Source organism: Myxocyprinus asiaticus, chromosome 27 (assembly GCF_019703515.2).
Source record: "Myxocyprinus asiaticus isolate MX2 ecotype Aquarium Trade chromosome 27, UBuf_Myxa_2, whole genome shotgun sequence".
Taxonomy (NCBI): Eukaryota; Metazoa; Chordata; class Actinopteri; order Cypriniformes; family Catostomidae; genus Myxocyprinus; species Myxocyprinus asiaticus.
In genome coordinates, this window is record NC_059370.1 from 27,703,827 (window position 1) to 27,728,147 (window position 24,321).

General features: G+C 38.6%; 1 protein-coding gene across 1 annotated transcript in view; it reads left to right on the top strand.

Annotated features, from left to right (window-relative positions):
* LOC127417680 (vascular endothelial growth factor receptor kdr-like) overlaps positions 1 to 24,321 on the top strand; it is an 86,718-nt gene that overhangs the window by 7,428 nt on the left and 54,969 nt on the right. The window contains exon 2 of the mRNA XM_051657823.1: positions 21,961 to 22,057. Within this exon, the coding sequence (XP_051513783.1) occupies positions 21,961 to 22,057 (97 nt within the window). The remainder of the gene's footprint in view (positions 1 to 21,960; positions 22,058 to 24,321) is intronic.

Sequence of the window (24,321 nt, forward strand, 5' to 3'; positions counted from 1 at the left end):
TAAAACAAGTTAAATCAAATTGATCTTGTTTTAAGGATTTTTAGATATTTTTACAGGAAAACAATAAAAAAAAATTATCAAGAATACGATTTTTGCCCTAATATCAAAGGTCTTACTAGATAAAAGAAATTATGATCCAACGTGAATTTTCTTGATAAAAAAATATGATCGTGCCTGGTAACATGTGCATGTAAAATGGCTAGAAATAGTATTTTAGCTTAGCATAAAGCTGACAATTTACACAAGGTTTATTTCTATTTCTTCTGCTCCAAACTTACTTCAAACTTACTTCTCTGTCTGCTCGTATGAATGTAATACATCATAAGAAAGTGTTTCACTGCTGTTCAAATGCATTTTGGATCACATCATTTATATGTATACATTTTTCCATTTGAAAGGACTAAATATTAAATGAAACAAATGACAATAAAATGCAAAGTAATCTCTTCAGTAATCAAAATACTTTTTGAATGTAACTGTATTCTAAATACCAATGATTTAAATTGTAACTGTAGTGGAATACAAAATAATTTAAATACGTATTCACATTACTTGTATTTCGTTACTCCCCAACCCTGTCTGCGTGGATGAATCTCATGATTTGAGTTTACCTGGACATCACCAGTGTGTGATCATGACTGGGAGAATTTCAGAGCAGGACAAGGCCGTAACCATGTCTTGAACATTGGGGGGAACCATTGGGGGGGTGGTCGCAGGTGTCCTCGGTCATTTAAAATAGTAAATGCAATAATTTCCTGAATAAAGGCTTTAAATGTGACCAAAATTTTATAATTGTTGGTTTTAAATTATATGTTTTTTTAAGTTCACACAGTACAAGACAAACACTGTGTCTGCATTGCTAGCAATTTGCCTATTTCAGACATCTTTTCTTTCTTTTTTGTGCTGTCTCAAAGAAAAGACTATAATTTGAATTTCTTCTCATCACTGATGTATCTGATGTATAGAATTCTTTAAAAGTATTATTAATATCAGTGGCCGAAGTAAATATTTCACCACTAGTAGATTTCACTGAGGGAATGGTAGAAAAAGACTCTTTCTGTTTTATATATCTAGCCAGAAGCTTACCTGCTTTGTCTCCCGACTGTCTTGCCCTGAATAGCCAAAACTCCACCTTCCACGACAAAATAGTATTATATCTGTATTTCAATCGGGTCAGTTCTCTGAAGCCATTAGACGACATTCTGCATTTCAGCTCTGCCTCGGTACTTTTAATATTCCCTTCCAATTCCACGAGTTCTTGTGCTTTGGATTTTTTGGTGAATGATGCATACTGTATAATCCGGCCCCTAAGAACTGCCTTAAGTGCCTCCCAAGCCACACCCACAGAGGATACTGAAGACCAGTTGGTCTCCATATAGACATTGATTTCAGCCTTTAGCATTTGTTGGAATTCAGGATTTTGCAAGAGGGATACATTAAAGTGCCAACTATATGATTTCCTTTTCTTCATATGTGGCAACACCTCTAAACACACCAGGGCGTGATCTGAGACTAAAATGTTTCCAATTGAGCAATCAACGACAGATGAAATGAGGAACTTAGATACATAAAAAAAAAAAAAATTCTAGAGTAAATCTTACGGACTGATGAAAAAAATTTATAGTCCCCACTAGATGGGTTCCAAATATCTGTAAGACCAAAATTTGTACACATCCTGTGAAGCGTCAGTGTTGCTCTAGGGGGCTTGCACACTTTTGCTTCACTATGATCAAGGACTGAGTCCATCAAAAGATTAAAGTCTCCTCCCAATATTATATCATGAGGGGTGCCAGCGGCTTGTACCATCCCTTCAAGATCTTTAAAAAAGCCCTGATCATCAACGTTAGGTGCGTAAATATTAACCAAAATAAGACTTTGTCCTTGAATTTCAGCTAAAACAATAATGACTCTTCCTAATTGATCTTTACTCTGTTTGAGACATTTGAATTGTAGATGTTTACTTATCAGTGTAATGACTCCCCTGCTCTCACTCGAGCCAGCATTATACAAAAATGCCGACCCCATATCTTTCCAAATTTTTCAGCTTCCTGCGGAGAAAGGTGCATTTCTTGAAGAAACACTATATCATATTTCTTACGTTTAAGAAGAGAAATAACCATCCTTCTTTTGATGGGGTGCCCCAACCCATTCCACGTGGAGAGAGACAATCCACTCATATTAACATTTGACATTTTGATATATAAGAAAAAATAGATCATGTATCAAAGATTATAAAGACCACATTCCAACATTAGTGCAACAATCAAACCCCGAACATCCCCTAGAACAAAAAAAAAAAGAAAAAAGAAAAATGTGAGCATTAACCCCACGCACGACAGCGCCAACTGGTGTCCATCCCTCCAAACTCAAACAGTCCATGCACGCCCACGAGAGCCCCAGCGACAACCTTGCTATTGGATTGCTCAAGTCCGTTGTTTCTATACACATTTTGTGAGACAGAATTATATAGCAAAAGATAATCTATAAAATAAACTCCAGCCGATAAGCATAAAAAGAGCACGCAGAATCTTCAAACTGTCAAGCGAATGTTCAGTAAGCCGGTCCATTCAGTTGCAATGTGAGTACCACAAGATGGCTTACTCACTTCATTGACTTTATGAAGGACATCGCTTGCTGTGTGCATGTGAATGTTTTACGGCCATCCTTAGAATCTATTCTCAATTCGGCCAGGAATGTCAGTGCAAAAGTGGCCTTCCATTGATGTCAAAGTTTCTTGTATTCCTTGAATCAATCATGTTTCTCTCGTCGAGTTCGCAAAGTCTGGGAACAAGAAAATGCTTTGGTTCTTCCAAGGAAGCCTTCCTTTACTCCTTAACACAAGATCTTTATCGGATGATCTCAGAAATTGGGCCAGAATTGATCGGGGCCTGTCTCCCTCTGCAGATCGACGAGCCGGAACCCTGTGAGCTCGCTTGATTTCAGCTTATGGCCTGCTATGTCGAGCAGATTCAGAAAGAGCCCGTCCAGTAATTTCACCATATCCTGTCCTTCTTTGCCCTCAGGAATTCCGAAGATTCGGACGTTATTTCATCGGCTATGGTTTTCCATGTCCTCCAACTTCTCCCAGACACGCTCCAAATCCACCTTGGTTGCTAGAGGATTAGCAAATAATTCCCTCTCCGATGACTCCAGATAATCAATCTGTTTCTCGACATCCCCCACTCTTGTGACCACATTAGTAAATTTAGCTTCCATGGCAGTGATCGATCGACGTATCACAGCAAGATCCTCCAAGTCAGCAACGACCTTCGTCAACATTGCCGACATGTTCAACATCTCTCGCTGCATCTCTCCTGCATCTCTCCAACCAAATCGACTCCCAGGCCCGTGACTCAGGGGTATCAGCTTGAGCACGTAAATGTCTTTTAATGTCCCAGAGCCCGATAATTTTGATTTTTTTGACATATTGTCCTCCTAGAACAGAGTGTATCGAATCTCACTGGTTTATGTCATAAAAGGTATTAAAACTAGCAAAGTGCGCAGAGCTCGCCGTTCTCACATCCGATCCTCGCATGGCGTCACGTGACTCTCCAGATTATGGGCAATTAACTGTCGTTGAGTGTACATCAAATGTACACTTGAAAGTAGAGTGCATTGTGGGTAAGAATGAGTGAACAAAAGTAGGGAACGAGTGGCTCACTCAGAATTCAGACACTCCTACAAAATGGTGGATATAGTGCACTATATAGTGGATGGGGGCGGTTTCAGACACAGCAAGTGTTCCGCGACCGGGGTTGGTGCCCTACGCAGGCTGTGTATTTTGCGTTTAGAGAGCGGCGGTACTGCTTTACAGAACTAATGATCTAAATTCTTTTGACACTGAAAACTGTAACTACACTGAAATAAGAATCCACGCAGGACTTTAAAAGCTATGAAATAGCGAAAGTAGGCATTAATAAAACATGATCTTGCTTTGGTTTATATTTCAACATTATATATAATGTCCCTGTGGGGTATTTTCAGGTTTTCACCATAATAATTACTAGAAAGGTTTCCAAACCTCTCTTCTTATTGACAAATTCATCCAGATCTGACAAGCCCTTAAAGGGATAGTTCACCCAAAAATGAAAATTCTCTCATCATTTACTCACCTTCATGCCATCACAGATGTGTATGACTCTCTTTCATCTGCTGAACACAAATGAAGATATTTAGAAGAATTTCGCAGCTCTTTTGGCCCATAAAATGCAAGTGAATGGGTACCAACATTTAAGCTAAAAAAAAATTAAAAAAAAATCAAATAAAAAAATCACATAAGTCAGCAAAAAAGTAATCCATAAGACTCTAGTGATTAAAACAATATCGTCAGATGTGATGTGATAGGTGTGGATGAGAAACAGATCACTTTCACATTCTGTCAGTCCCTAACATTCTGTCTAACATCTTTTGTGTCCCATAGAACACAGAAGGTAACACGGGTTTGGAACAACATGAGGGTTGGGAAATGATGACAGAATATAAAATTATGGCTGAGCTATCACTTTAAAGGGATAGTTCACCCTAAATGAAAATTGTCTCATCATTTACTCACCCTCATGCCATCCCAGATATGTATGACTTCCTTTCTTCTGCAGAACACAAATTAAGATTTTTAGAAGAATATTTCATCTCTGTAGGTCAGTACAATGCAATTGAATGGGTGCCAACATTTTGAAGCTAAAAAAATAAAATAAAATCACATAAGTCAGTATAAAAGTAATCCATAAGACTCTAGTGATTAAAACAATATCTTCAGAAGCGATGTGATAGGTGTGGGTGAGAAACAGATCAATATTTGTCATTTTTTGCTAGACATGGGAGGGAGAAGAATGTCTAGCAAAAAATGACATGAGTCTTATGGATTACTTTAATGCTGCCTTTGTGTGCTTTTTGGAGCATCAAAATGTTGGCACCCATTCTCTTGCATTGTACTGACCTACAGAGATTAAATATTCTTCTAAAAATCTTTATTTGTGTTCTGCAGAAGAAAGGAAGTCATACATATCTAGGATGGCATGAGGGTGAGTATATGATGAGAGAATTTTCATTTTTGGGTGAACTATCCTTTTAAAGTGATAGCTCAGCCATAATTGTATATTCTGTCATCATTTCCCAACCCTCATGTTGTTCGTTACCTTCTGTATTCTGTGGAACACAAAATATGTTAGACAGAATGTTAGGGACTGACAGTCTCAGTCACCATTCAATTTCAAAATATAGAGAAAGAGAAAACAGAAAGAAAAGGTTAGAGTGGGCAAAGAAACACAGACATTGGACAACAGATAATTGGAAAAGAGTGTTATGGATCTTAACCCCATTGAACTTTTGGGGGATCAGCTACATTGTAAGTTGTGTGAGAAGTGCCCGACAAGACAGCCACATCTATGGCAAGTGCTACAGGAAGTGTGGGGTGAAATGTCACCTGAGTATCTGGACAAACTGACAGCTAGAATGCCAGGGATCTGCAAAGCTGTCATTGCTGCATGTGGAGGATTTTTTGTTGAGAACTCTTTGAAAGTAGTTTGAATTTTTTTTTTCAAATTGTAATAGTAATTTTTCACGTTATTATTGTCCTGCAGGCCCAGTTCCAGATCAACATCACTGACGGTGCTTCTGAAAATAGTGGGGGTGTTCTGTATAAAGTGGAGATGTATTGTAACATTTTATTTTATTTTTTATGTACAAAACATTTAATGCTTCGTTTTTTTTTTTTTTCACATGATCTGTCGCTGAAAATGACAGCAAAATGCTGCGCCTGCAGATTAGGACATACTGATTTGGACAATCATTCACGTTTCTAAGTTTTGATGCAGCAATTGTGTGTTCACAAACTGAAGGGATTTTTGTGTGTTTGATGGGATTCAAGGAAATCTGCTTGCCAATTTACAGTATTAGACTTACATATTCAGCTGAGCAGAGGTGTGCAATTGTTTTGGTACAGGGGCCAGCCACATCAGCGGTTAAGTAGAACATTGAAGAGAGAAGATAAAAATTTCTGCATAGTTGTAACTTTTAAGCCCAGAAGTAGTAGTGCACTCAATGAATGATGCTCAATTTTCTGAAGCGTATACAGACTGATGGGACCATTCTGTGATTGCTTGAAGTTTTGCTGCTACTTTTCTATCATGTGTTAGTAAAACTGAATAAAGGCTGAATAAAATTAATTGTTACTTCAATGCAGTGGTAATTTAGTATTCAATTTAACACTCTGCATCAGGAGTCTGGTTTAATAGTAAAATAAAATATTCGGAAATTATAGATTTTAAATGCTTATTCTAATGTTTGCCGCAAAGTGGACACATTTGTTTTATTCTCAGGACATTATCAACCCGTTTACACGCTTATGGGTCATGACGTGGGTCTTGTCAATGGTTTATTTGGCATCCCATTCAGCACACAACTGACTAAAACAGGCTGCTGGATACTGATAAATGATTACTGCCAGAGTAACATTCACATACTGGTGTGAGTGACTTCAGTATTTTACAAATAACACAAAGAACAAACATTTTCCTCTCTTGCTTGATTTTGTTCGCGTGTCCCATCCGTGTGCGAATGATGCGAAGATCTATTGGGATTTTACTAAAGTTCATCCCTGAAGAGGTTTGCTCGCAGACTTGGCACTAAACAGCACACCCAGCATCACGAATGGACATGGAGTGACTGCATTCACACTTTTCTTTGAGCAGAATATTGCACTACTGAGCACTTTAAGATTTTTTTTCCAAAGAGGGGAGAGAGAGAGAGTGCACACACTCGCATGCATGGTTGCCAGATTGCAAAAATTAAGTATGACATAATCCTATTTGTGTAAGTATAAATCTCTGACTGGGGTGTTGCATCTATTATCTGGCAACCCTGAGCATATTAAAAGCTTGTGGATGCGCGTTAGGTCCCAAAGCCAGATAAATGAAAGATCTAATAAAAAACGTTCATGATAAATCGACCCGCAGGCAGCAGTTCGCCCTGGTCTGCAATTGAGGGTGCTCTAAGGTTCGTTTGAGGGTGAACCGTAGAACCGGGCCTGCCTGACTATACATTGTGATCAGTTGAATGCCACTTTGGTGAACCAACCAATTTCTTTTCATAAGAGCAAAATCTGTACATTATTCCAAACTTTTGGCCACCAGTGTATGTATATGTATATATGTATATATATGTATATATATATATATATATATATATATATATATATATATATATATATATTGTATGTATATGTATATTGTATATATATAATTTTTAAATTAAACTTTAACTCAAATTGCTATGCTTATAATGTAATTAACATTTTTGTATTAAATCAGAAAATAATAAAAACAAAGAAGCATTTTCACTGTGGTTTAAGACTTTTGCACCCCACTGTACATATAATAGTATTTTTGCCAGCAGATGCTTTTATCATAAATGGTGCTCTATGAAAATTTTAATAGACATTCAGTATATGTACATAAAAATTTGGTCTTGCAAATTTGGAGATTTTCTTTGAAAGAGTGGTCTCATAAGGATGCTTTATTTTCTTCCAAAAAAGACAGGAAAGAAATCAGTGATGTTGGTCACTTGCGACCGTCACCTGCTGTTTTGATCCTGTGTCCATAGACACACTCACTATTGTTTGTCTTTTCCTTTATTTTCATTTATCAAGAATCCTTGATTGCTTGTAAAGCTTCAAAATCACAATGGAAATAGTGGCAAGGTTAAATGATTAATGAATGTCTATTGTTTTGTATGATTTAAAAAGATTCCCTCCTGCCCTCTCCTCAGAGACACCTTTATTGGTACAGTACATCACATGGGTAGACGGGAAGCACAGGGAGTCTTGTACCAGCCACAGAGTAGGGAATTCCACATATTATGACCACTGCTTACTGGGCAGTGACAGGATTTCCTCTATACAAAGGACAGAACACAAGTAAATTGAATGACTCAGATTGAATTAAAATATCAAATTCAAAGATCATCTGACTTTGCAAGATCCAGCTTTTTAGCATGCACCGCAGACCAATGACACATTATGATTGCTAAACTGTTGTTGCTCTACAGAAGTGTCAAGACAATGCTGTTGCTACTTATAGACAGAAGTGCACACACATAATTTTGGTTTAATCTAGAGTGCTGTGTGCTTCCCACACTGTAAACCATAATGCTCAATATAATGACTTGTTCTGATTAGGGAAAAATGTAATCACACAAATTAGTTCATATAAGTTAACCTTGATGATTATTTAGAACATTCTCTTTCTTTTGAGTTCACGAAGCTGACACCTTTTAAGTACTCTGATTTGTTTTATTGTTTTGTGTTTAATGAACTTGTTTCTTTAAATTTACAGGAACTTAAATTTAACTGAAACTGGGCAGGGGATTTCCATTTCCTAGCATGCTTTGCATGGTAATTGACAGGGAGAGTAAATGTTAAAGTTGTGTTTTATAATGTATCTTTGTGCAAGATGAATGTAAAGGGGGTAGACTTGTTAGTGTTTAATGTTTCATTGTGTTATTTAAAAGAGCTTCTGTTATGTTGGAGTTTTGGGGGTTAACATTATGGTGAATTGTGGAGCTTGAGCTAGGTTGAGGACAGGTACAAGTTAAGAAAGTTTTATATTGCTTTACACATTGAGCAATGGCTATGCTAATCAAAGCATAGTGTTACCAATCAGCATGCATTCAGCATGCTAGCATTCACTGTAATAGCTAACTCTAGCTAGTACTAACTAGGTTTCATCATCTTGAAGTATTTCAGTTGAGATTACTTGTTAATTTTAAGTTCAGCCAACGAGTTAAATTTAAAGTGCCATCAGAATGTGCGAGTTAGCTTATTCAATATTACAAGTTAAGAGCAATTAACATGCATGTGTTGTACAAAATTAAAATCTGAAAGTTCTATTAACTTAAACTTGGGAGTTTATTAACTTTTGTAAGTTTTGTAATTTGATGTAACTGATTGCCTCAATTTTTTTTGAGTTCTGCTAACTTAGGGTTTACAGTGTATCTGACAAATATTGTACTCAGTCACCATGATACATGTTCTTGTATCAACATCTTTTGTTGGTTCTATAACAACCCTGTTCAAAATACCACTTTAACCAGCATGCTGTTCTAGGCTGGTTTGGTGCTGGTCTTGCTGGTGGACCAGCAGAGCCATGTTATTCACCAGCAAATCTTAACACTGGCACACAACATATGCTGGTGACCAGCTTTGGTGACTTTTTCAACATTTCAGTCAAAGAAGACATTGTTCCAACCCTATCCCTACCTGTAACCATAACCTATCCCTAAAATAAGAGTGAAATTATAGGATGGTAAGAATGTTGTACAAGCCTTTAACCTCAGCCCTAAATGTAACCCAATCATTAACCCTAAACTAACCCTAAAATCCGATGGCCGACAAGGATGTTGACCCAGGAGTGTGCAAAATCAGTCACCCCTTGTACTCAAAATTTCAGCCAGTCGTCTTTTTTGAAGGTTCATTTAGCTGCTTTTGTTTTAAATCTTCTCCTGTTCTCCCTCACAAAACTACAAACATCTTTCAGAAAGCCATAATTGACTGATTGCATAATTATGAGAGGTCAGGAGTACATGGTTTTAACAGTGACATTATTTGTATTTTGGTCCTATCGAGGCAAGAGGCAAATCATGATAAATACTGCAAACCATGTAGCACCACCACTGTGTTCTCCATGCTTCCATGGTTGTCTTTTATATTTAATAGGCTTTAATGGAAACCAGGTCCTAGGCCCCTTAAAGCACCACAACAAGCCTAATTTTTGGCATTTTTCAATCTCTGTGCTGGAGGAATGCAGTACACAGCTGTTGGAGAGGGGGCGAAGTGCCGTGCTGAGGTCAGCACTGGGCAGACATCAGGGGCAGGTGGGGGACTCTGTGCTGTGGGAATATGTGGGTGTACAGGGACCCAGACAAGAGGTTTTTATGAGAAAGTACTCTTCTTAAGTGGGCTGCTGGGGGCCCCTGCTGAACAGGGCAGCTGTGAAGACATCAGGGGGGATTTTAAAAAAAATTTGTTTTAGGATATGTTCCTCCTCTTGGGTTTGCGTGCAGGCATACATCTGTGACTGAGAAATTGAGGGAAAAGAAAAAAATTGAAATAGAATAGACTTACAGTATGAGTCAGCAGGAATTCATAATTATCAAATGCAAAATGTAAGCCTATTTGGCTAGTTGATGCATAATGAGTACATGGAGGTTTTTTAACAGCATAATGATTAGGTTAAAACTGATATGAATGTGCAAGAAAAAGTGTATGTCTTAGGTCGTCTAATTGGTCACCCTATCTTGTGGTGTTTTCACCCTTTTTAATAACGTTACTGCATTTTAGTAATAATATTCCGTTCTCAATCAATACAAAGATGCATGCATAATAATTATAAAATAATTAGCAAAATGCTGTATAAAATAGTTTTTTTTTAAGTATAGAATATCACACTGCAAGACATGTCAGCTTTCCGATAGTATTTCATATCAACAACCCATTTATCAGAATGAACCTTCTGTGTGGTAGGCACGTGTTTCAGAATAAGAGTCAAAACAAGTTCGACTCACTCTGACTATTTTCTCTAATTCAGTAACAGTACAATCTGTGCACCACCCTCTTGTAACTCTGATGTAACAGACAAAGATGTACAGTGTTTCTGAAAAACATCCTGCTTCATGTTTCAGATAAGAACTTGAGTGATGACTCATAAAACATATGGACCAAATGTACAGCATATGAGCTTTAGGAAATCAACATTTATTTATGGACTGTGTTTGTCTGAGACATAAGGACCTAGAGAATGTTATTGTCTTTTACACATCATACAGTGTGCAGCAAATCTTTGCTGGTTTAACACTGATTTTACATACCCACATCACAGCTTTTACAAATTAGGTTTCATTTCATGTGGAATTGGAAGACTCTTTTTCTATTTTGCAAAAGAGGCTTATTGGATTTCTCATTTAAAGGTCACAACTTTGCTTGGATTAATCAAGAATTTTGTATTTCTTTTAAATAATTATGTAATTTACACATGGTTTTCTTCAAATGGTTACATTTATATAATGTTTGCATACTTGTTTTTGACTGTGTCATAGCACTTTAGTAAATGAAGATGAGTCCCTTTTAAAATTTTGGACTTAGTTAATTAGAATACACCTGCTGTCTATTCGTACCCTGACACAGTCTGAGGCAGGCTCTGTTGCCACAGTGCATTAGTGTGCAGTCTAGTTTTTAAACTTCATTAATGGGTGTGTGCATCAAGCCAATGTAAAATAAAGGCTTTTTAACCTTTGTATCAGAAGAAGTGTGTAGGATTATATATATTTTTTTATATTCAATAACTGATTATAATAACTAAGTCATGAACATGAACATGAAATTGTGGTCGATATGTTTAATAATTTTATGTATATGTATGTAAAGGATTTTTTTTTTTACTCTTACCCTCAGGTGAAAAACAGGCCGTATTAATTTTATTAGAATTATTTTCACTGTTTTTATTAATTTGATTGTATTTGTCTTTAATGTTTGTTGTAAATTTTGCAGGTGTGGTCAAAGACAAATTTCAACTACGGTTGACAATAAAGCTGTATTGTATTATATTGTATTGTATTATTGTATTGTATCACACAGTAAGTCGGTATGTTGTTTCCGAGAGTCCTGGTACCCTAGGATTGGCCACATTATGCTGACTCAACGAAAAGCACCATCTCCCATCAGAAATTTTTTACATCGGCTCCAGCATGTTTACCTTCCCCTGCGGGGTGACCAAAAGCACATTGCATTATCAGTGTGTGAGACCTGGGTTCAGATCCTGCATTGAGACCAGGAAGTAATCGTGTTTTTAAAATCAGTGACGAGCGCAATTCGGAGGTTGCATTTTTCCGTTTAACGTGACATTTTTACCCCACTGATCGTTAGGTTTGGTTTTGGTTGGGGGGGTACAGTTTATAAAATATGCATTCCTCTTCACTGTATTACAGCCAGTACAGCTGAAAAAACAACTCGCCTTTTGCTCCCCTCTGTGGAAATTTCACTAAAAAAAATGGAGCTCAAATGTGTCCATATGTCCAACAACACTTACCCCTTTGGCCACTGGGGGCAGTGTTTCACATTTCGGTTAGCACAGACTGATTTCAGCTAAAGAAAAGTCAACCAACTGTTTCAGATTTCACTGTGAGATCAGTCTGCCAGCTAACACGCATGCACATTCTTGAGTTCATTGACAGGCAATGTCTCTATCGAAAAGGTGATTGGCTCTTTAACCTGTAGGGTGGGACTTCCTTTCCTTCACCACAATATTGGGGCTGCGTCTGAAACCAGGAAAATGCTGCCTCTGGAGGCCATATACGGAGGTAGGAAGGGACCAAGTCACATCCGAATCCTATGTTCATGTCACAGCCTGTCTACTGAGATTTTTGAAGGCAGCATAGATGTATCCTTTGCTGCCCATGAAATCCCACAATCCTGTGTGCGTGGATCCACAGCGGTTCAGCTGAATAATAAAAAAAAAAAATTATGGCCGAAGAGGCAGTTGATAGCCAATTTGTGTATAAATGAATATTTGTATTCATTTTTTCCAACTTTTGATTCAATTTCTAGCAAGAAAGTAGTATTGTAGTTATTAAATATACAGTTGAAGTCTGCATACACTTAGGTTGAAGTCATTAAAACTCATTTTTTAACCACTCCACAGATTTAATATTAGCAATCTATAGTTTTGGCAAGTCTTTTAGGACACCTACTTTGTGCATGACACAGGTAATTTTTCCAACAATTGTTTACAGACAGATTGTTTCACTTTTAATTGACTAGATCACAATTCCAGTGGGTCAGAAGTTTACATACGCTAAATTCATAAGATTCCAGAAAATGATGTCAACAATTAGCCAATTAGCTTCTGATCGGAGGTGTACTGAATTGGAGGTGTACCTGTGGATGTATTTTAAGGCCTACCTTCAAACTCAGTGCCTTTTTGCTCAACATCAAAGGCAAAAAAATTGTGGACCTCCACAAGTCTGGTCCATCCTTGGGAGCAATTTCCAAACACCTGAAGGTACCACGTTAATCTGTACAAACAATAGAATGCAAGTATAAACACCATGGGACCACGCAGCCATCATACCGCTCAGTAAGGAGGCGCATTCTGTCTTCTAGAGATGTATGTAATTTGGTGCAAAAAGTGCAAATTAATCCTAGAACAACAGCAAAATACCTTGTGAAGATACTGGAGGAAACAGGTAGATAAGTATCTATATCCACAGTAAAATGCATCCTATATCGACATAACCTGAAAGGCTGCTCAGCAAGGAAGAAACCACTGCTCCAAAACAGCCATAAAAAAGCCAGACTACAGTTTGCAAGTGCACATGGGGACAAATATCTTATTTTTTGGAGAAATGTCCTCTGGTCTAATTAAACAAAAATTGAACTGTTTGGCCATAATGAGAATCTTTATGTTTGGAGGAAAAAGGGTGAGACTTGCAAGCCGAAGAACACCATCCCAGCTGTGAAGCATGGGGGTGTCATTATCATGTTGTGGGGGTGCTTTGCTGCAGGAGGGACTGGTGCACTTCACAAAATAGATGGCATCATGATGAAGGAAAATTATGTGGATATATTGAAGCAACATCTCAAGACATCAGCCAGGAAGTTAAAGCTCGGTCACAAATGGGTCTTCCAAATGGACAAAGCATTCCTCCAAAGTTGTGGCAAAATGGCTTAAGGACAACATAGTCAATGTATTGGAGTGGCCATCACAAAGCCCTGACCTCAATCCGATTGAAAGTTTGTGGGCAGAACTGAAAAAGCGTGTGAGAGCAAGGAGGCCTACAAACCTGACTCAGTTACACCAGTTCTGTCTGGATGAATGGGCCAATATTCCAGCAACTTATTGTGAGAAGCTTGTGGAAGGCTACCCAAAATGTTTGACCCAAGTTAAACAATTTAAAGGCAATGCTACCAAATACTAACAAAGTGTATGTAAACTTCTGACCCACTGGGAATGTGATAAAAGAAATAAAAGCTGAAATAAATAATTCTCTCTACTATTATTCTGACATTTCACATTCTTAAAATAGTGATCCTAACTGACCCAAGACAAGGAAGGTTTTCTACACTTAAATGTCAGGAATTGTGAAAAACTGAGTTTAAATGTATTTAGCTAAGATGTATGTGAACTTCTGACTTCAACTTTACACTTGGTTATCGCCAAAACTCTCCTGATTTTGTTCTAGATTATTAGAGCATTCAGTCCAACCGAACCACAATGAAGCAGACGTGTTACCTTTAGTGGACACCCAATGGTGATAATCAGTTGCTGGTATCCTAGCAACGATGTGAGGTTATGCTGCCTCAGCAGCCTGTCCAAAACAAGTTTCTGGAGGAACCTTTGTACACGAATGCTGTCTGTTGAGTCATTGACTGATAGGGCAGCGAGGCAACAAGACAGCTACCTTTGGTTTCGGATGCAGCCGATTGTGTTTCAATTTATCCCAATCATTTTAATACAAGTGGTCAGTCTCAGCTAAACGGTCTCTGTTCAAACCCAACCAAAGAGTACCTCCAGTGATTTTCTACATCAACTAAATGAGGCACTTTCAGCAAGCAGCACTCCAAAGTCAATTTTTCTAATCTTTCTTCAAATCTAAACTGACTAATTTCCTCTAGAACACTGTGATGATATTTGTAACTTCAAATAATAGATTCACTATGGTTGAGGTTTGTGTGTATGTGTTTGTGGACTCATCTGAAGTACAGCTGCAGTTCCACTGGGCAGAGGGGTAGTGTCGAGGGGTAGTATCAAGCCGATAGAGGTGTGTACTTTACATGAAAATCTCTGGCAACATCCACACCCCTTAACTAACCTTAGACTGTAAAACAACAATAATGTAGCATACTGAGAGGAAGTTAATATTAAGTGGCAATGGGGGGGGGTGACGTGATGCCATGCAAGAAGCAGACGTGTGAGCGACGAGCTCTGCGCACTTTGCAAATTTTTTTATTAGTTTCATGTTATAATCTGGTGAAATTTGATACACCCAGTTACACATTTGCTCTTTGAGGCAAAACATGGCAAAGAAGTCAAAATCCTCGGGCTCTGGAGACATTAAAAGACACTTACGTGTTCAGGATGAAAGCCCCGACTGGCCTACAGACCAGGGACTCGATTTGGATGGTGTGGCAGCAGAGGAGATCCAGTGTCAGTTGTCCAACATGTCGGTGATGCTGATGAAGGTTCTTGCTGACTTGGAGGATCTCGCTGTAATATGTTGATCGATTACAGCGATGGAAATAAAATTTTCTGAGTTAGTTACAAGAGTGACTGATGTTAAGAGGAATCGATTGTCTGGAGTCTTCGGAGAGGGAATTAACTGCTAATCCGCCCGCGACCAAAGTTGATTTGGAACATCTCCTTGAAAAGCTTGAAGATCTTGAGAATAGAAGCCGCAGGAATAACGTTCGAATTGTTGGAATTCCTGAGCATGAGGAGGGCAGGGATATGGTGAAATTCCTAGACGAGCTTTTCCTGAGTCTGCTCGACGTAACAGGCCATAAACGGGAAATCGAGCGAGCTCACAGAGTCCCAGCTCACAGATTTGCTGAGGGAGAAAGGCCCTGATCAACCCTGGCCAAATTTCTGAGATCATCCGATAAAGATCTTGTGTTGCACCAGGCGAGGCGCAAAGGGAAGCTTTCTTGGAAGAACCATAATATTTTCTTGTTCACGCACTTTGCGAGTTCAACAAGAGAGAAATGCGATCGGTTCAAGGAATGTAAGAAACTCTTACATCAGCGAAAGATCACTTTTGCTCTGATGTTTCCAGCCAAACTGAGAATAGAAACAAAGGACGGTCACAAAGTATTTACATGTCCCAATCAGGCAATGTCTTTTATAGAATCAATGGGTGAGTAAACCATTGGGTGTTTCTCATGTGAGTGGGTCTACTCGCTGTACTTACTCTGGCTTTTGAGGAAGCTGGGTATCATTTTGGTTTCTTTTTTCTTTTTGCGTTGGCTCCGCCGAGCGGCTGGAGATTGTTTTGTGAATAACACTTTTCCTTAAAGAAACTTTTGCATTGACGAAATATTATTTTGCATTGAAGTTCCCGGCCAGTTTGAGAGTGGACACTACAGATGACCGCAAATTATCTACATGCTTACACAAAGGATGTCTTTTATAAAGTTGATGAATTGTGTAAGTCATGGTATATACTTTTATGCGGCCTCCGTGTGAATTGACTACACCATCCGGGGAACCGAGATGCCGGTTTTGTTTCTTTTTGTATTGGTTCCGCCTAGCGGCTGGAGCTTGTTCTATTGAATAACACTCCTTTGGAGCACCTGTGGATTAATCTGTTCATTCTTCGTGCTTATTCCTCCTGCTGGCTGGAGTTTGTTTTTTTGAGTATTTTTATGGGACATTGGAATGATTACGTCATCCGCTGAACTCATAACAGCTGGCTCACTGAACATTCGTTTGTCTGTCCGAGGAATCTGAACGGTTTTATATTAGCTGGAATTTGTTTTGTGGAAGATCACACATTTATTTTACAAAGTATTTTCTGTTATGTAATTTTGCCTCACAGATTTGTGAGGCAAAATTGAGCAATCCGATGGCAAAGTTGTCGTGGGGGCTCGTGGGGGCTCGTGGGTGTTCATGGACCTTTTGAGTTTAGAGGGATTGTCGCCGGTTGGCGCTTTCGTGCGCGGGGTTAATGCGCATGTTTTTCTTTTTTCTGTTTGTTTTGTTCGGGGGGAAGTTCGGGGTTTGATTGTTTCACTAATGGGGAATGTGGTCTGTATAATTTTGTTTTTGACCCACAATTTATTTTTTCTACTATATCAAAATGTCTAATGTTAATATGAGTGGATTGTCTCTCTCCACATGTAAATGGGTTGGGGCACCCCATAAATATAAGGAAGGTTATTACTTTTCTTAAATGTAAGAAATATGATATGGTGTTTCTTCAAGATACACATCTCTCCCCGCAGGAAGCTGAAAAATTTGGGAAGATATGGGGTGGACATATTTTCTTTAGTGCTGGCTCAAGTAAGAGCAAGGGAGTCATTATATTGATTAATAAACATCTTAAATTCAAATGTCTCAAACAGACTAAAGATAAATTAGAGAGAGTCATTATTGTTTTAGCTGAAATTCAAGGGCAAAGGTTGCTTTTGGCTAATATTTACGCACCTAACGCTGATGATCAGGGCTTTTTTATAGATCTTGAAGGGATGCTGCAAACTGCTGGCACCCCTCATGATATAATATTGGAAGGAGACTTTAATCTTTTGATGGATTCAGTCCTTGATCATAGTGAAGCAAAAGTGTGTAAACCCCCTAGAGCAACATTGATGCTTCACAGGATGTGTAAAAATCTTGGTCTTACAGATATTTGGAGAATTTTGAACCCATCTGGTAGGGACTATAAATTTTTTTCATCAGTCCATAAGATTTATTCTAGAATAGATTTTTTTTTATATATCCAAATCCCTCATTTCATCTGTTGTTGATTGCTCAATTGGAAATATCTTAGTCTCGGATCACGCTCTGGTGAGTTTAGAGGTGTTGCCATATACAGAGAAAAAAAAATCATATAGTTGGCGCCTTAATGTGTCCCTTTTGCAAAATCCTGATTTCCAACAAATGTTAAAGACTGAAATCAACGTTTATATGGAGACCAACTGGTCCTCAGTATCCTCTGTGGGCGTGGCTTGGGAGGCACTTAAGGCGGTTCTTAGGGGTCGGATCATACAGTATGCCTCATTCACCTAAAATCTTTTGAAATCTGCGGGTGGTGAAATATTTACCTCGGCCAGTGATATTAATAATGCTTTAAAGAATTCTACTTTGATCTCTATAGTTCCACGTCTTCATCTACTGATGAAGATATTAGGAACTTTGTGGAACCATTTGATCTTCCTAAATTGACGACTGAGCAAAAAAGTTGATTCTGAGATAACCTTGGAGGAGCTTGATGAGGTAATTAAGGCCTTGCCTACAGGCAAGGCTCCGGGGCCTGATGGCTTTTCGTCTGAGTTTTTCAAATCTTATGCTACAGAACTGGCTCCACTTTTGTTAGAAGTTTATACAGAATCATTAAAGAATGGAAAGCTTCCACCAACCATGACACAAGGACAAAGATCCAAGCGAGTGTAAAAGTTATCACCCAATTTCCCTGATCCAGTTAGATGTAAAAAATTTGTCAAACATTCTGGCTAATCGATTAAGTTATGACATCACTTATAGATCAGGTAGGGTTTATTCGAGGCCATAGCTCTTCTGATAATATTAGGTGTCTCATCAATATCATGTGGTCAGTAGCGAATGATCAATCTTCGGTCACTGCCATCTCATTTGACGCCGAAAAGGCATTTGATATTGTAGAATGGGATTATCTTTTTAAGATTTTGGAAATGTAAGGGTTCGGGAGTACATTTATTGTTTGGATTAAGTTACTTTATAGACCCTGTAGCAGCGGTACAAACAAACGGATTAATTTCAAATTATTTAACTCTGGATAGAGGCACCCGGCAGGGTTGCCCTCTTTCCCCCATTATTGTTCTGTCTTGCCCTGGAACCGTTAGCAGCCACGATAAGAAAGGAGGATGATTTTCCAGGGGTGATTGCGGGAGGTGTGGCGCATAAGCTTCTGCTTTATGCAGATTATATTTTATTATTCGTCTCCGACCCTACTAGATCTATGCCTTGCCTCCACAGAATTATTTACTCCTTTTCCAAGTTCTCAGGATACAAAGTCAATTGGTCTAAATCCGAAGCTTTGGCTTTGACAGCGTACCGTCCAGTAACGGCCTTCCAGCCGGGTGCCTGGCCCAAACAGGGCATTAAGTATTTGGGAATTTTATTCCCAGCAAATTTGTCTGATTTAGTCAGAGTTAATTTTGATCCCTTAATAAAAAGGTTTTTGAATGATGTGGACAGGTGGGCTTCATTACATTTATCGATGATTGGGAAGGTTAATGTTATTAAAATGAATTGTATTCCAAAATTCAACTACCTGCTACAGTCTCTCCCTGTAGATGTCCCCCTCTCTTATTTCAAGCAATTTGATAGCATAGCAAAGTCCTTCATTTGGAATTGTAAACATCCCAGGTTAAATTTCAATAAGTTACATAGGCTGATTGACAAAGGTGGGTTAGGCCTACCCAAGATTTAGTTTTATTATTATACATTCAGTCTTAGAAATTTGGCTCATTGGTCGCTTCCACCTGAGAGAGCCCCTCCCTGGTTTTGTATTGAAAAGGAAGTTCTTGCCCCATCTCACCACTGCAAAGCCTTTCGATTAAACTAGCTGGAGAGGTTAAGTCGCACCCCGTTATTTTGCATTTGCACTCGATATGGACAAAAGTGTCCAGAGTGTTTCATTCTGATAATTAATTTAAACGTAGCCTCGAGCATATGGCTGAACCCTAAACTATGATTAATAAGTCCCCTTTCTGTTGGTCAGATTGGATTGTGGTGTGGGGGGGGGGGGTGGGGGTTAATACACTCGGTGACCTATATGAGAGTGGAGTATTGAGACCTTTTGAAAATTTGGTTCAACATTTTGGCATTCCCAGATCTCAGTTTTATAAGTATTTACAGCTGCGCCACCTACTCTGCAATGTTTTTGGGAGTGGCACGCACCCCCTCCAGTGTGGCAGATACTCTGGGAGTGGTGATTGCTGCTTTTGGGAAGGGTCATGAGGCATCAGTGTATTACTCCCTGTTAATTCAGAGTCTGGGGGCCAGAACTTTGAATTCTCTCAAAAAATTATGGGAGAAAGATCTAAACTTGAAATTGGAGGAGGGGGTGTGGGCTAGGATCCTAAAAAATGTCAAGTCTGCATCTAGAGATGCAAGGGTCCGCCTTATGCAATTTAAGATTTTACATCGATTTTATTGGACCCCCTCCAAATTGTATAGGCTTGGTCTTAAAGACACACCCACCTGCTGGCGATGTCAGTCAGAGGTTGGAGACATAACTCATGTCTTTTGGGGGTGTGTTGAGATCCAGGAGTTCTGGTTGAAAGTTCAGAGTCTTATATGTGATGTATTGGGCACTCGGCTTTCACTTTGCCCCAGACTCTGTATTTTGGGCGATGGAGTGGTCATCGACGTTGAGAATCGGCACATAAAGTGTTGGGTCCTAATGAGCGTCATGATCACCAGACAGGTTATTTTAAGGGGTTGGAGATCGGTTGGAGCGCCCTCATTTCATGAGTGGTGCTCGGAAATGGGGAGTGTGCGGCCATTAAGGAAGGGATGTATAGAAGGCTGGGAAATCTGGGGTTATTTGATAGGAAATGGGGCAGATATTTGGCCTTTTTGGAAGGCTTTCAGGGAGGGGTATTAGAGAGGGATCTCTAGTTTTAAATATGTGTGTGCAATTTGATTGTTTTTTGAAAATATGCTTTTTATTTATTTATTGTGTGTGCGTGTTGCGTGTTCGGGGGGAAGGATTTAATTGTACATAATTTGATTCCATATTTTCTGTGATGTTTATTTAATTTGTTGAATGGAATCAGTAAATATTGTTAATAACAAAATATTAAGTGGCACTGTTGTAGTGGTTCATTCTGTGAATGCAGCTGTGTTAAAGCCATGGAACATTTTGCTGTTTTGTAAGATAATATACTGATAACTACAAAATGAGTAAGAGAACATATTTATTACAGTTTTTATTAGCATACTGTATGCTTTGTGTGTGTGTGTGAGAGAGAGAGAGTTGGGTGTGGATAAGAAGAAAATGAACATTGTGTAATGGTGTTATCTTCCAGATTGTTATACACAAGATTTCCCAAAACAAACCCTTTTGCCTGGCAACACAAATAACCTGCATTACAATGCCAGAACAGAAACTGTCCAGGGAGTATAGGTTCAAAAGAAGGAAATCACAACTGTCATTCATCCTGGGCAGCAGAGGGAATGATAGCACTTCCTGTGCAGGGCAAACTCATGGCTCCTATCATCAGCTTTACCTGGCCCAAGACCAGCAATGAGCCTTCACAATTGAGCACCTCCCCCTCAGAACTAATAATAGCATACAGAAGAGATCTCAACAGATCAAAGTTAAATGAAACTCTTCATCAAAGTATTAAAAGGTGGCCATATGTATAGGACTGAAAAAGAGAGTCCTTTGAGAAAGGACTGATTGATCTGAAGGATGTGTATAAGGACATCTGACTCATCTGGATTTGCCTTGTTCTCTCTAGTTCTGGCCACACGTGCTGACAGAAGTGACCTCTCTTTGGGGGGCACAGCTGCACCTCTGGCCTCCCTCCCCTTGTCAAGAATGTATACACATGCTCACACACAAATATCACTGCCAGCTTAAACCTGTCAGACACAGACTCCACTGCAGTATTATGGAGCTCCACATGGGAACGGAAGGGTTATTGCATAACATTCTGAATCAGACTCTCTGAATCAGACTTTTTTTTTTATTATTGATTAAGTAGTCCAAAAATTGGTGAGGCCTCTAACTAAAGTTTAGCCCTGTGGTTGTATCACCGTTCTCCAGAGACACTATTACATTATACGTCAGTCTCATGCACTTGTAGTATTGTTTAAGCCAGTACAGGATAACTTGACTTTTAGGTGACTCTAAATATGAGTCTGCCATGAAAACCCCTTGTTCAGGAATGTACATTTGACTGCATTATGGCTTTCCCTGCTAAAAAGACCTGCTTAGGTGAGCATGAATATCCATGCTGGACCAGCTTGATTTTGCTGGTTAGTGCTGTCTGTTGATGCTGGTGGACCAGAAGGGTCTTTCTCGTGAAGCTGGATGATCAAGGAAGTCTTGTTGGTTAAGCTAGTTAAATGCCTGTTGTGGACTAGCATCTAAACACAACTATGCTGGTCTTTTCAGCAGGGTTGTTAGTTGTTTGTGTGTGTGATGTGCTAGTCATGTTAGCATGTCTCTGATTGACTGTGTGTTATGCTGTCTTGTTTTCTGCAGGGCTGGTAGAGGAATCTCGTCTGCCTGATCCACAGCTGCTTCCAGCAGGAGACACACACCTTCAGCATGTTGGTGGCTCTCTCACACTCATCTGCAGGTACTGTGCCCAGCTGCTCTCATTTCAGTTATTCAACGCATCTAAAATACGTCTGTCTGTTGATCCGTAACTGTGTCTTTTATTCAGTTTTGAGATGCACACAATCTTCTCCCATCCTCAAAATAAGTACAGTTCATTGCAATTAAAGTCAGTGCTGGTCAGAGTTGGTTTATGCTGTTTTTTCAGCTGTATATCTCAATATAAGCACTTGAGCATCAGCTGGTGTGGATCCAGACACACTGATCTCTTTGACACCATCACTTCCCAAAATTAATCTCAGTTTCTCCTGCTGTGACACACTGACTTGCCTGATGTGAGAGGCGCTCAAAGACGTTGTCCCACACTGTAAAAAATGCCAGGATTTTATACGATTTAACAGTAATTTCTTATAATAAAATACTGTTTTCAGAATTTTATTGTAAAATCAATACAGTCTTTGCCATTTTCTGTCAAAACACAATAAATTACTGTTTAAAAAAAAAAAAAAAATATTGCACTGCATTGTGGAATAATTGGGTTTTGTTTGAAGTTACCATTAGTGTTTCGTGTTCCCTCTGAATGGAACCTTTTTCTCTGAGCTGATGCAACTGTGTTTTATGAACATTATTCTTTGCACTGTGCTGCAGGGATCAAATTAGTTCAGTTTAGAGATTGACCAAGTCTGATCAAGCTGTATAGTCTACACACTATATGGTGCATTTGTAATCAAACAATAAGGAAGTGATTCTTGCAATGCCAGGCTGTGATACGATTGAACTGTTATTGCACATAAACTTTTAGTAGAGTATGCAACCAGGTGCACACAGATATCAACACTTACATATGAAACTGAACGATGGTGACAATTAAGAAACATTTCAGGTTAAAAAAAAAATATTTACATTTGATAATTGTGATTCTATAAGACAGCACTGCTACATTGCAGTAATTTCTGGCCCTGTTCACTGCAAAGTCTCAGTATAAAGTGTATAATAAAATGTAGAAATGCTACTGTAAAATTTTCTGTGAAAGTCATGCAACTAGTAGCCAGGTATTTACTGTAAACTCATTTTTTTTACAGCGCAATATATTCATCTTTTCCAATTTTTTTAGGGGTCTGAAACATATTGTACAGATTGGTAAGGCTTTGACAGAGCATTGCATGATTATTATAGACACTGATTGCAATCACCCCAGGAATGCTGACCCCAAAGAATCTTAACTAATGTAATGTTTCCCTATAAGGCCATGTGAGCCAAAAGCTGATACTGTCTTTGGCTCTGGAAAGGGATGCAGGCAACAGAGGCAATGGTAGTGGTATGTGAGATATGTCTCATTCTCCTCTGGGATCCGTTTATAAAAAAAAAAAAAAAAATAATAATTGTCATTTGAACACATCATCCAATTAATACCTCTTCCCATGTGAAAGTTAGACTTTTCAGATGACACATGATTAACCATATGGGTTTCAAACATTCCAAAATAAACATGGCAGAATATCCTGGGAATATGGATAAGGAATCTATAACATGCTCACAGAGTAAACCATCTGTCATTCAGGATTAACTCTTGAAACTTTAAAGACAAATGGGATCAAGAACGGCTGAAGGATCAGTCGATGGAAGATTTGTTTTAAACTGGGCTATCCTAAGTAGAAAACAGTTTTGGGGAAGTTACTTTAAAACTGTAGCTTCACAAGTGACAAGCTACTCACAACTTAGTTTAATTAACTACAGTCAAGGGTAACTTTAAGTAACTTGTTAAACTACAAGCTACTAACAAAAAGTAGAAAATTACATTAAAGCTTTTAAGAACATTTTTGTTTGGGATTCACGTATGTATTCTTGGGGAATCGTGCGTGCATCTGACATAATTATTCAGTACAAACAGGGTAGGCGGGAGTGGGTTTAAGGGGACCCCCCAACAGCTCTGACTCAATTTGAACACTGCCCCCCGCCCCAGCCCTGTTTGTACTGAATAATTATGTCAGACGCACGCACGACTCCCCAAGAATACATACGTGAATCCCAAACAAAAATTCACAGAATCATTTGATATAGTTATTACAATTAGTCATTGACATTTTATTGAGTTGTAAGACAAGATTAAGATATTTCGCTTAATTATAGAATATGCTGTTGTAGTGTTAGATAAATATCGGTAAATCTACATGCATATTAATTATTGCATTAAATTTATTTTGCGTTCATATTAATTAAACTCTAGCGATGTTTTAGCTGTAAGATAAAAGATTATTTAAATGTTAGTAATTTAGTAGTACCAAC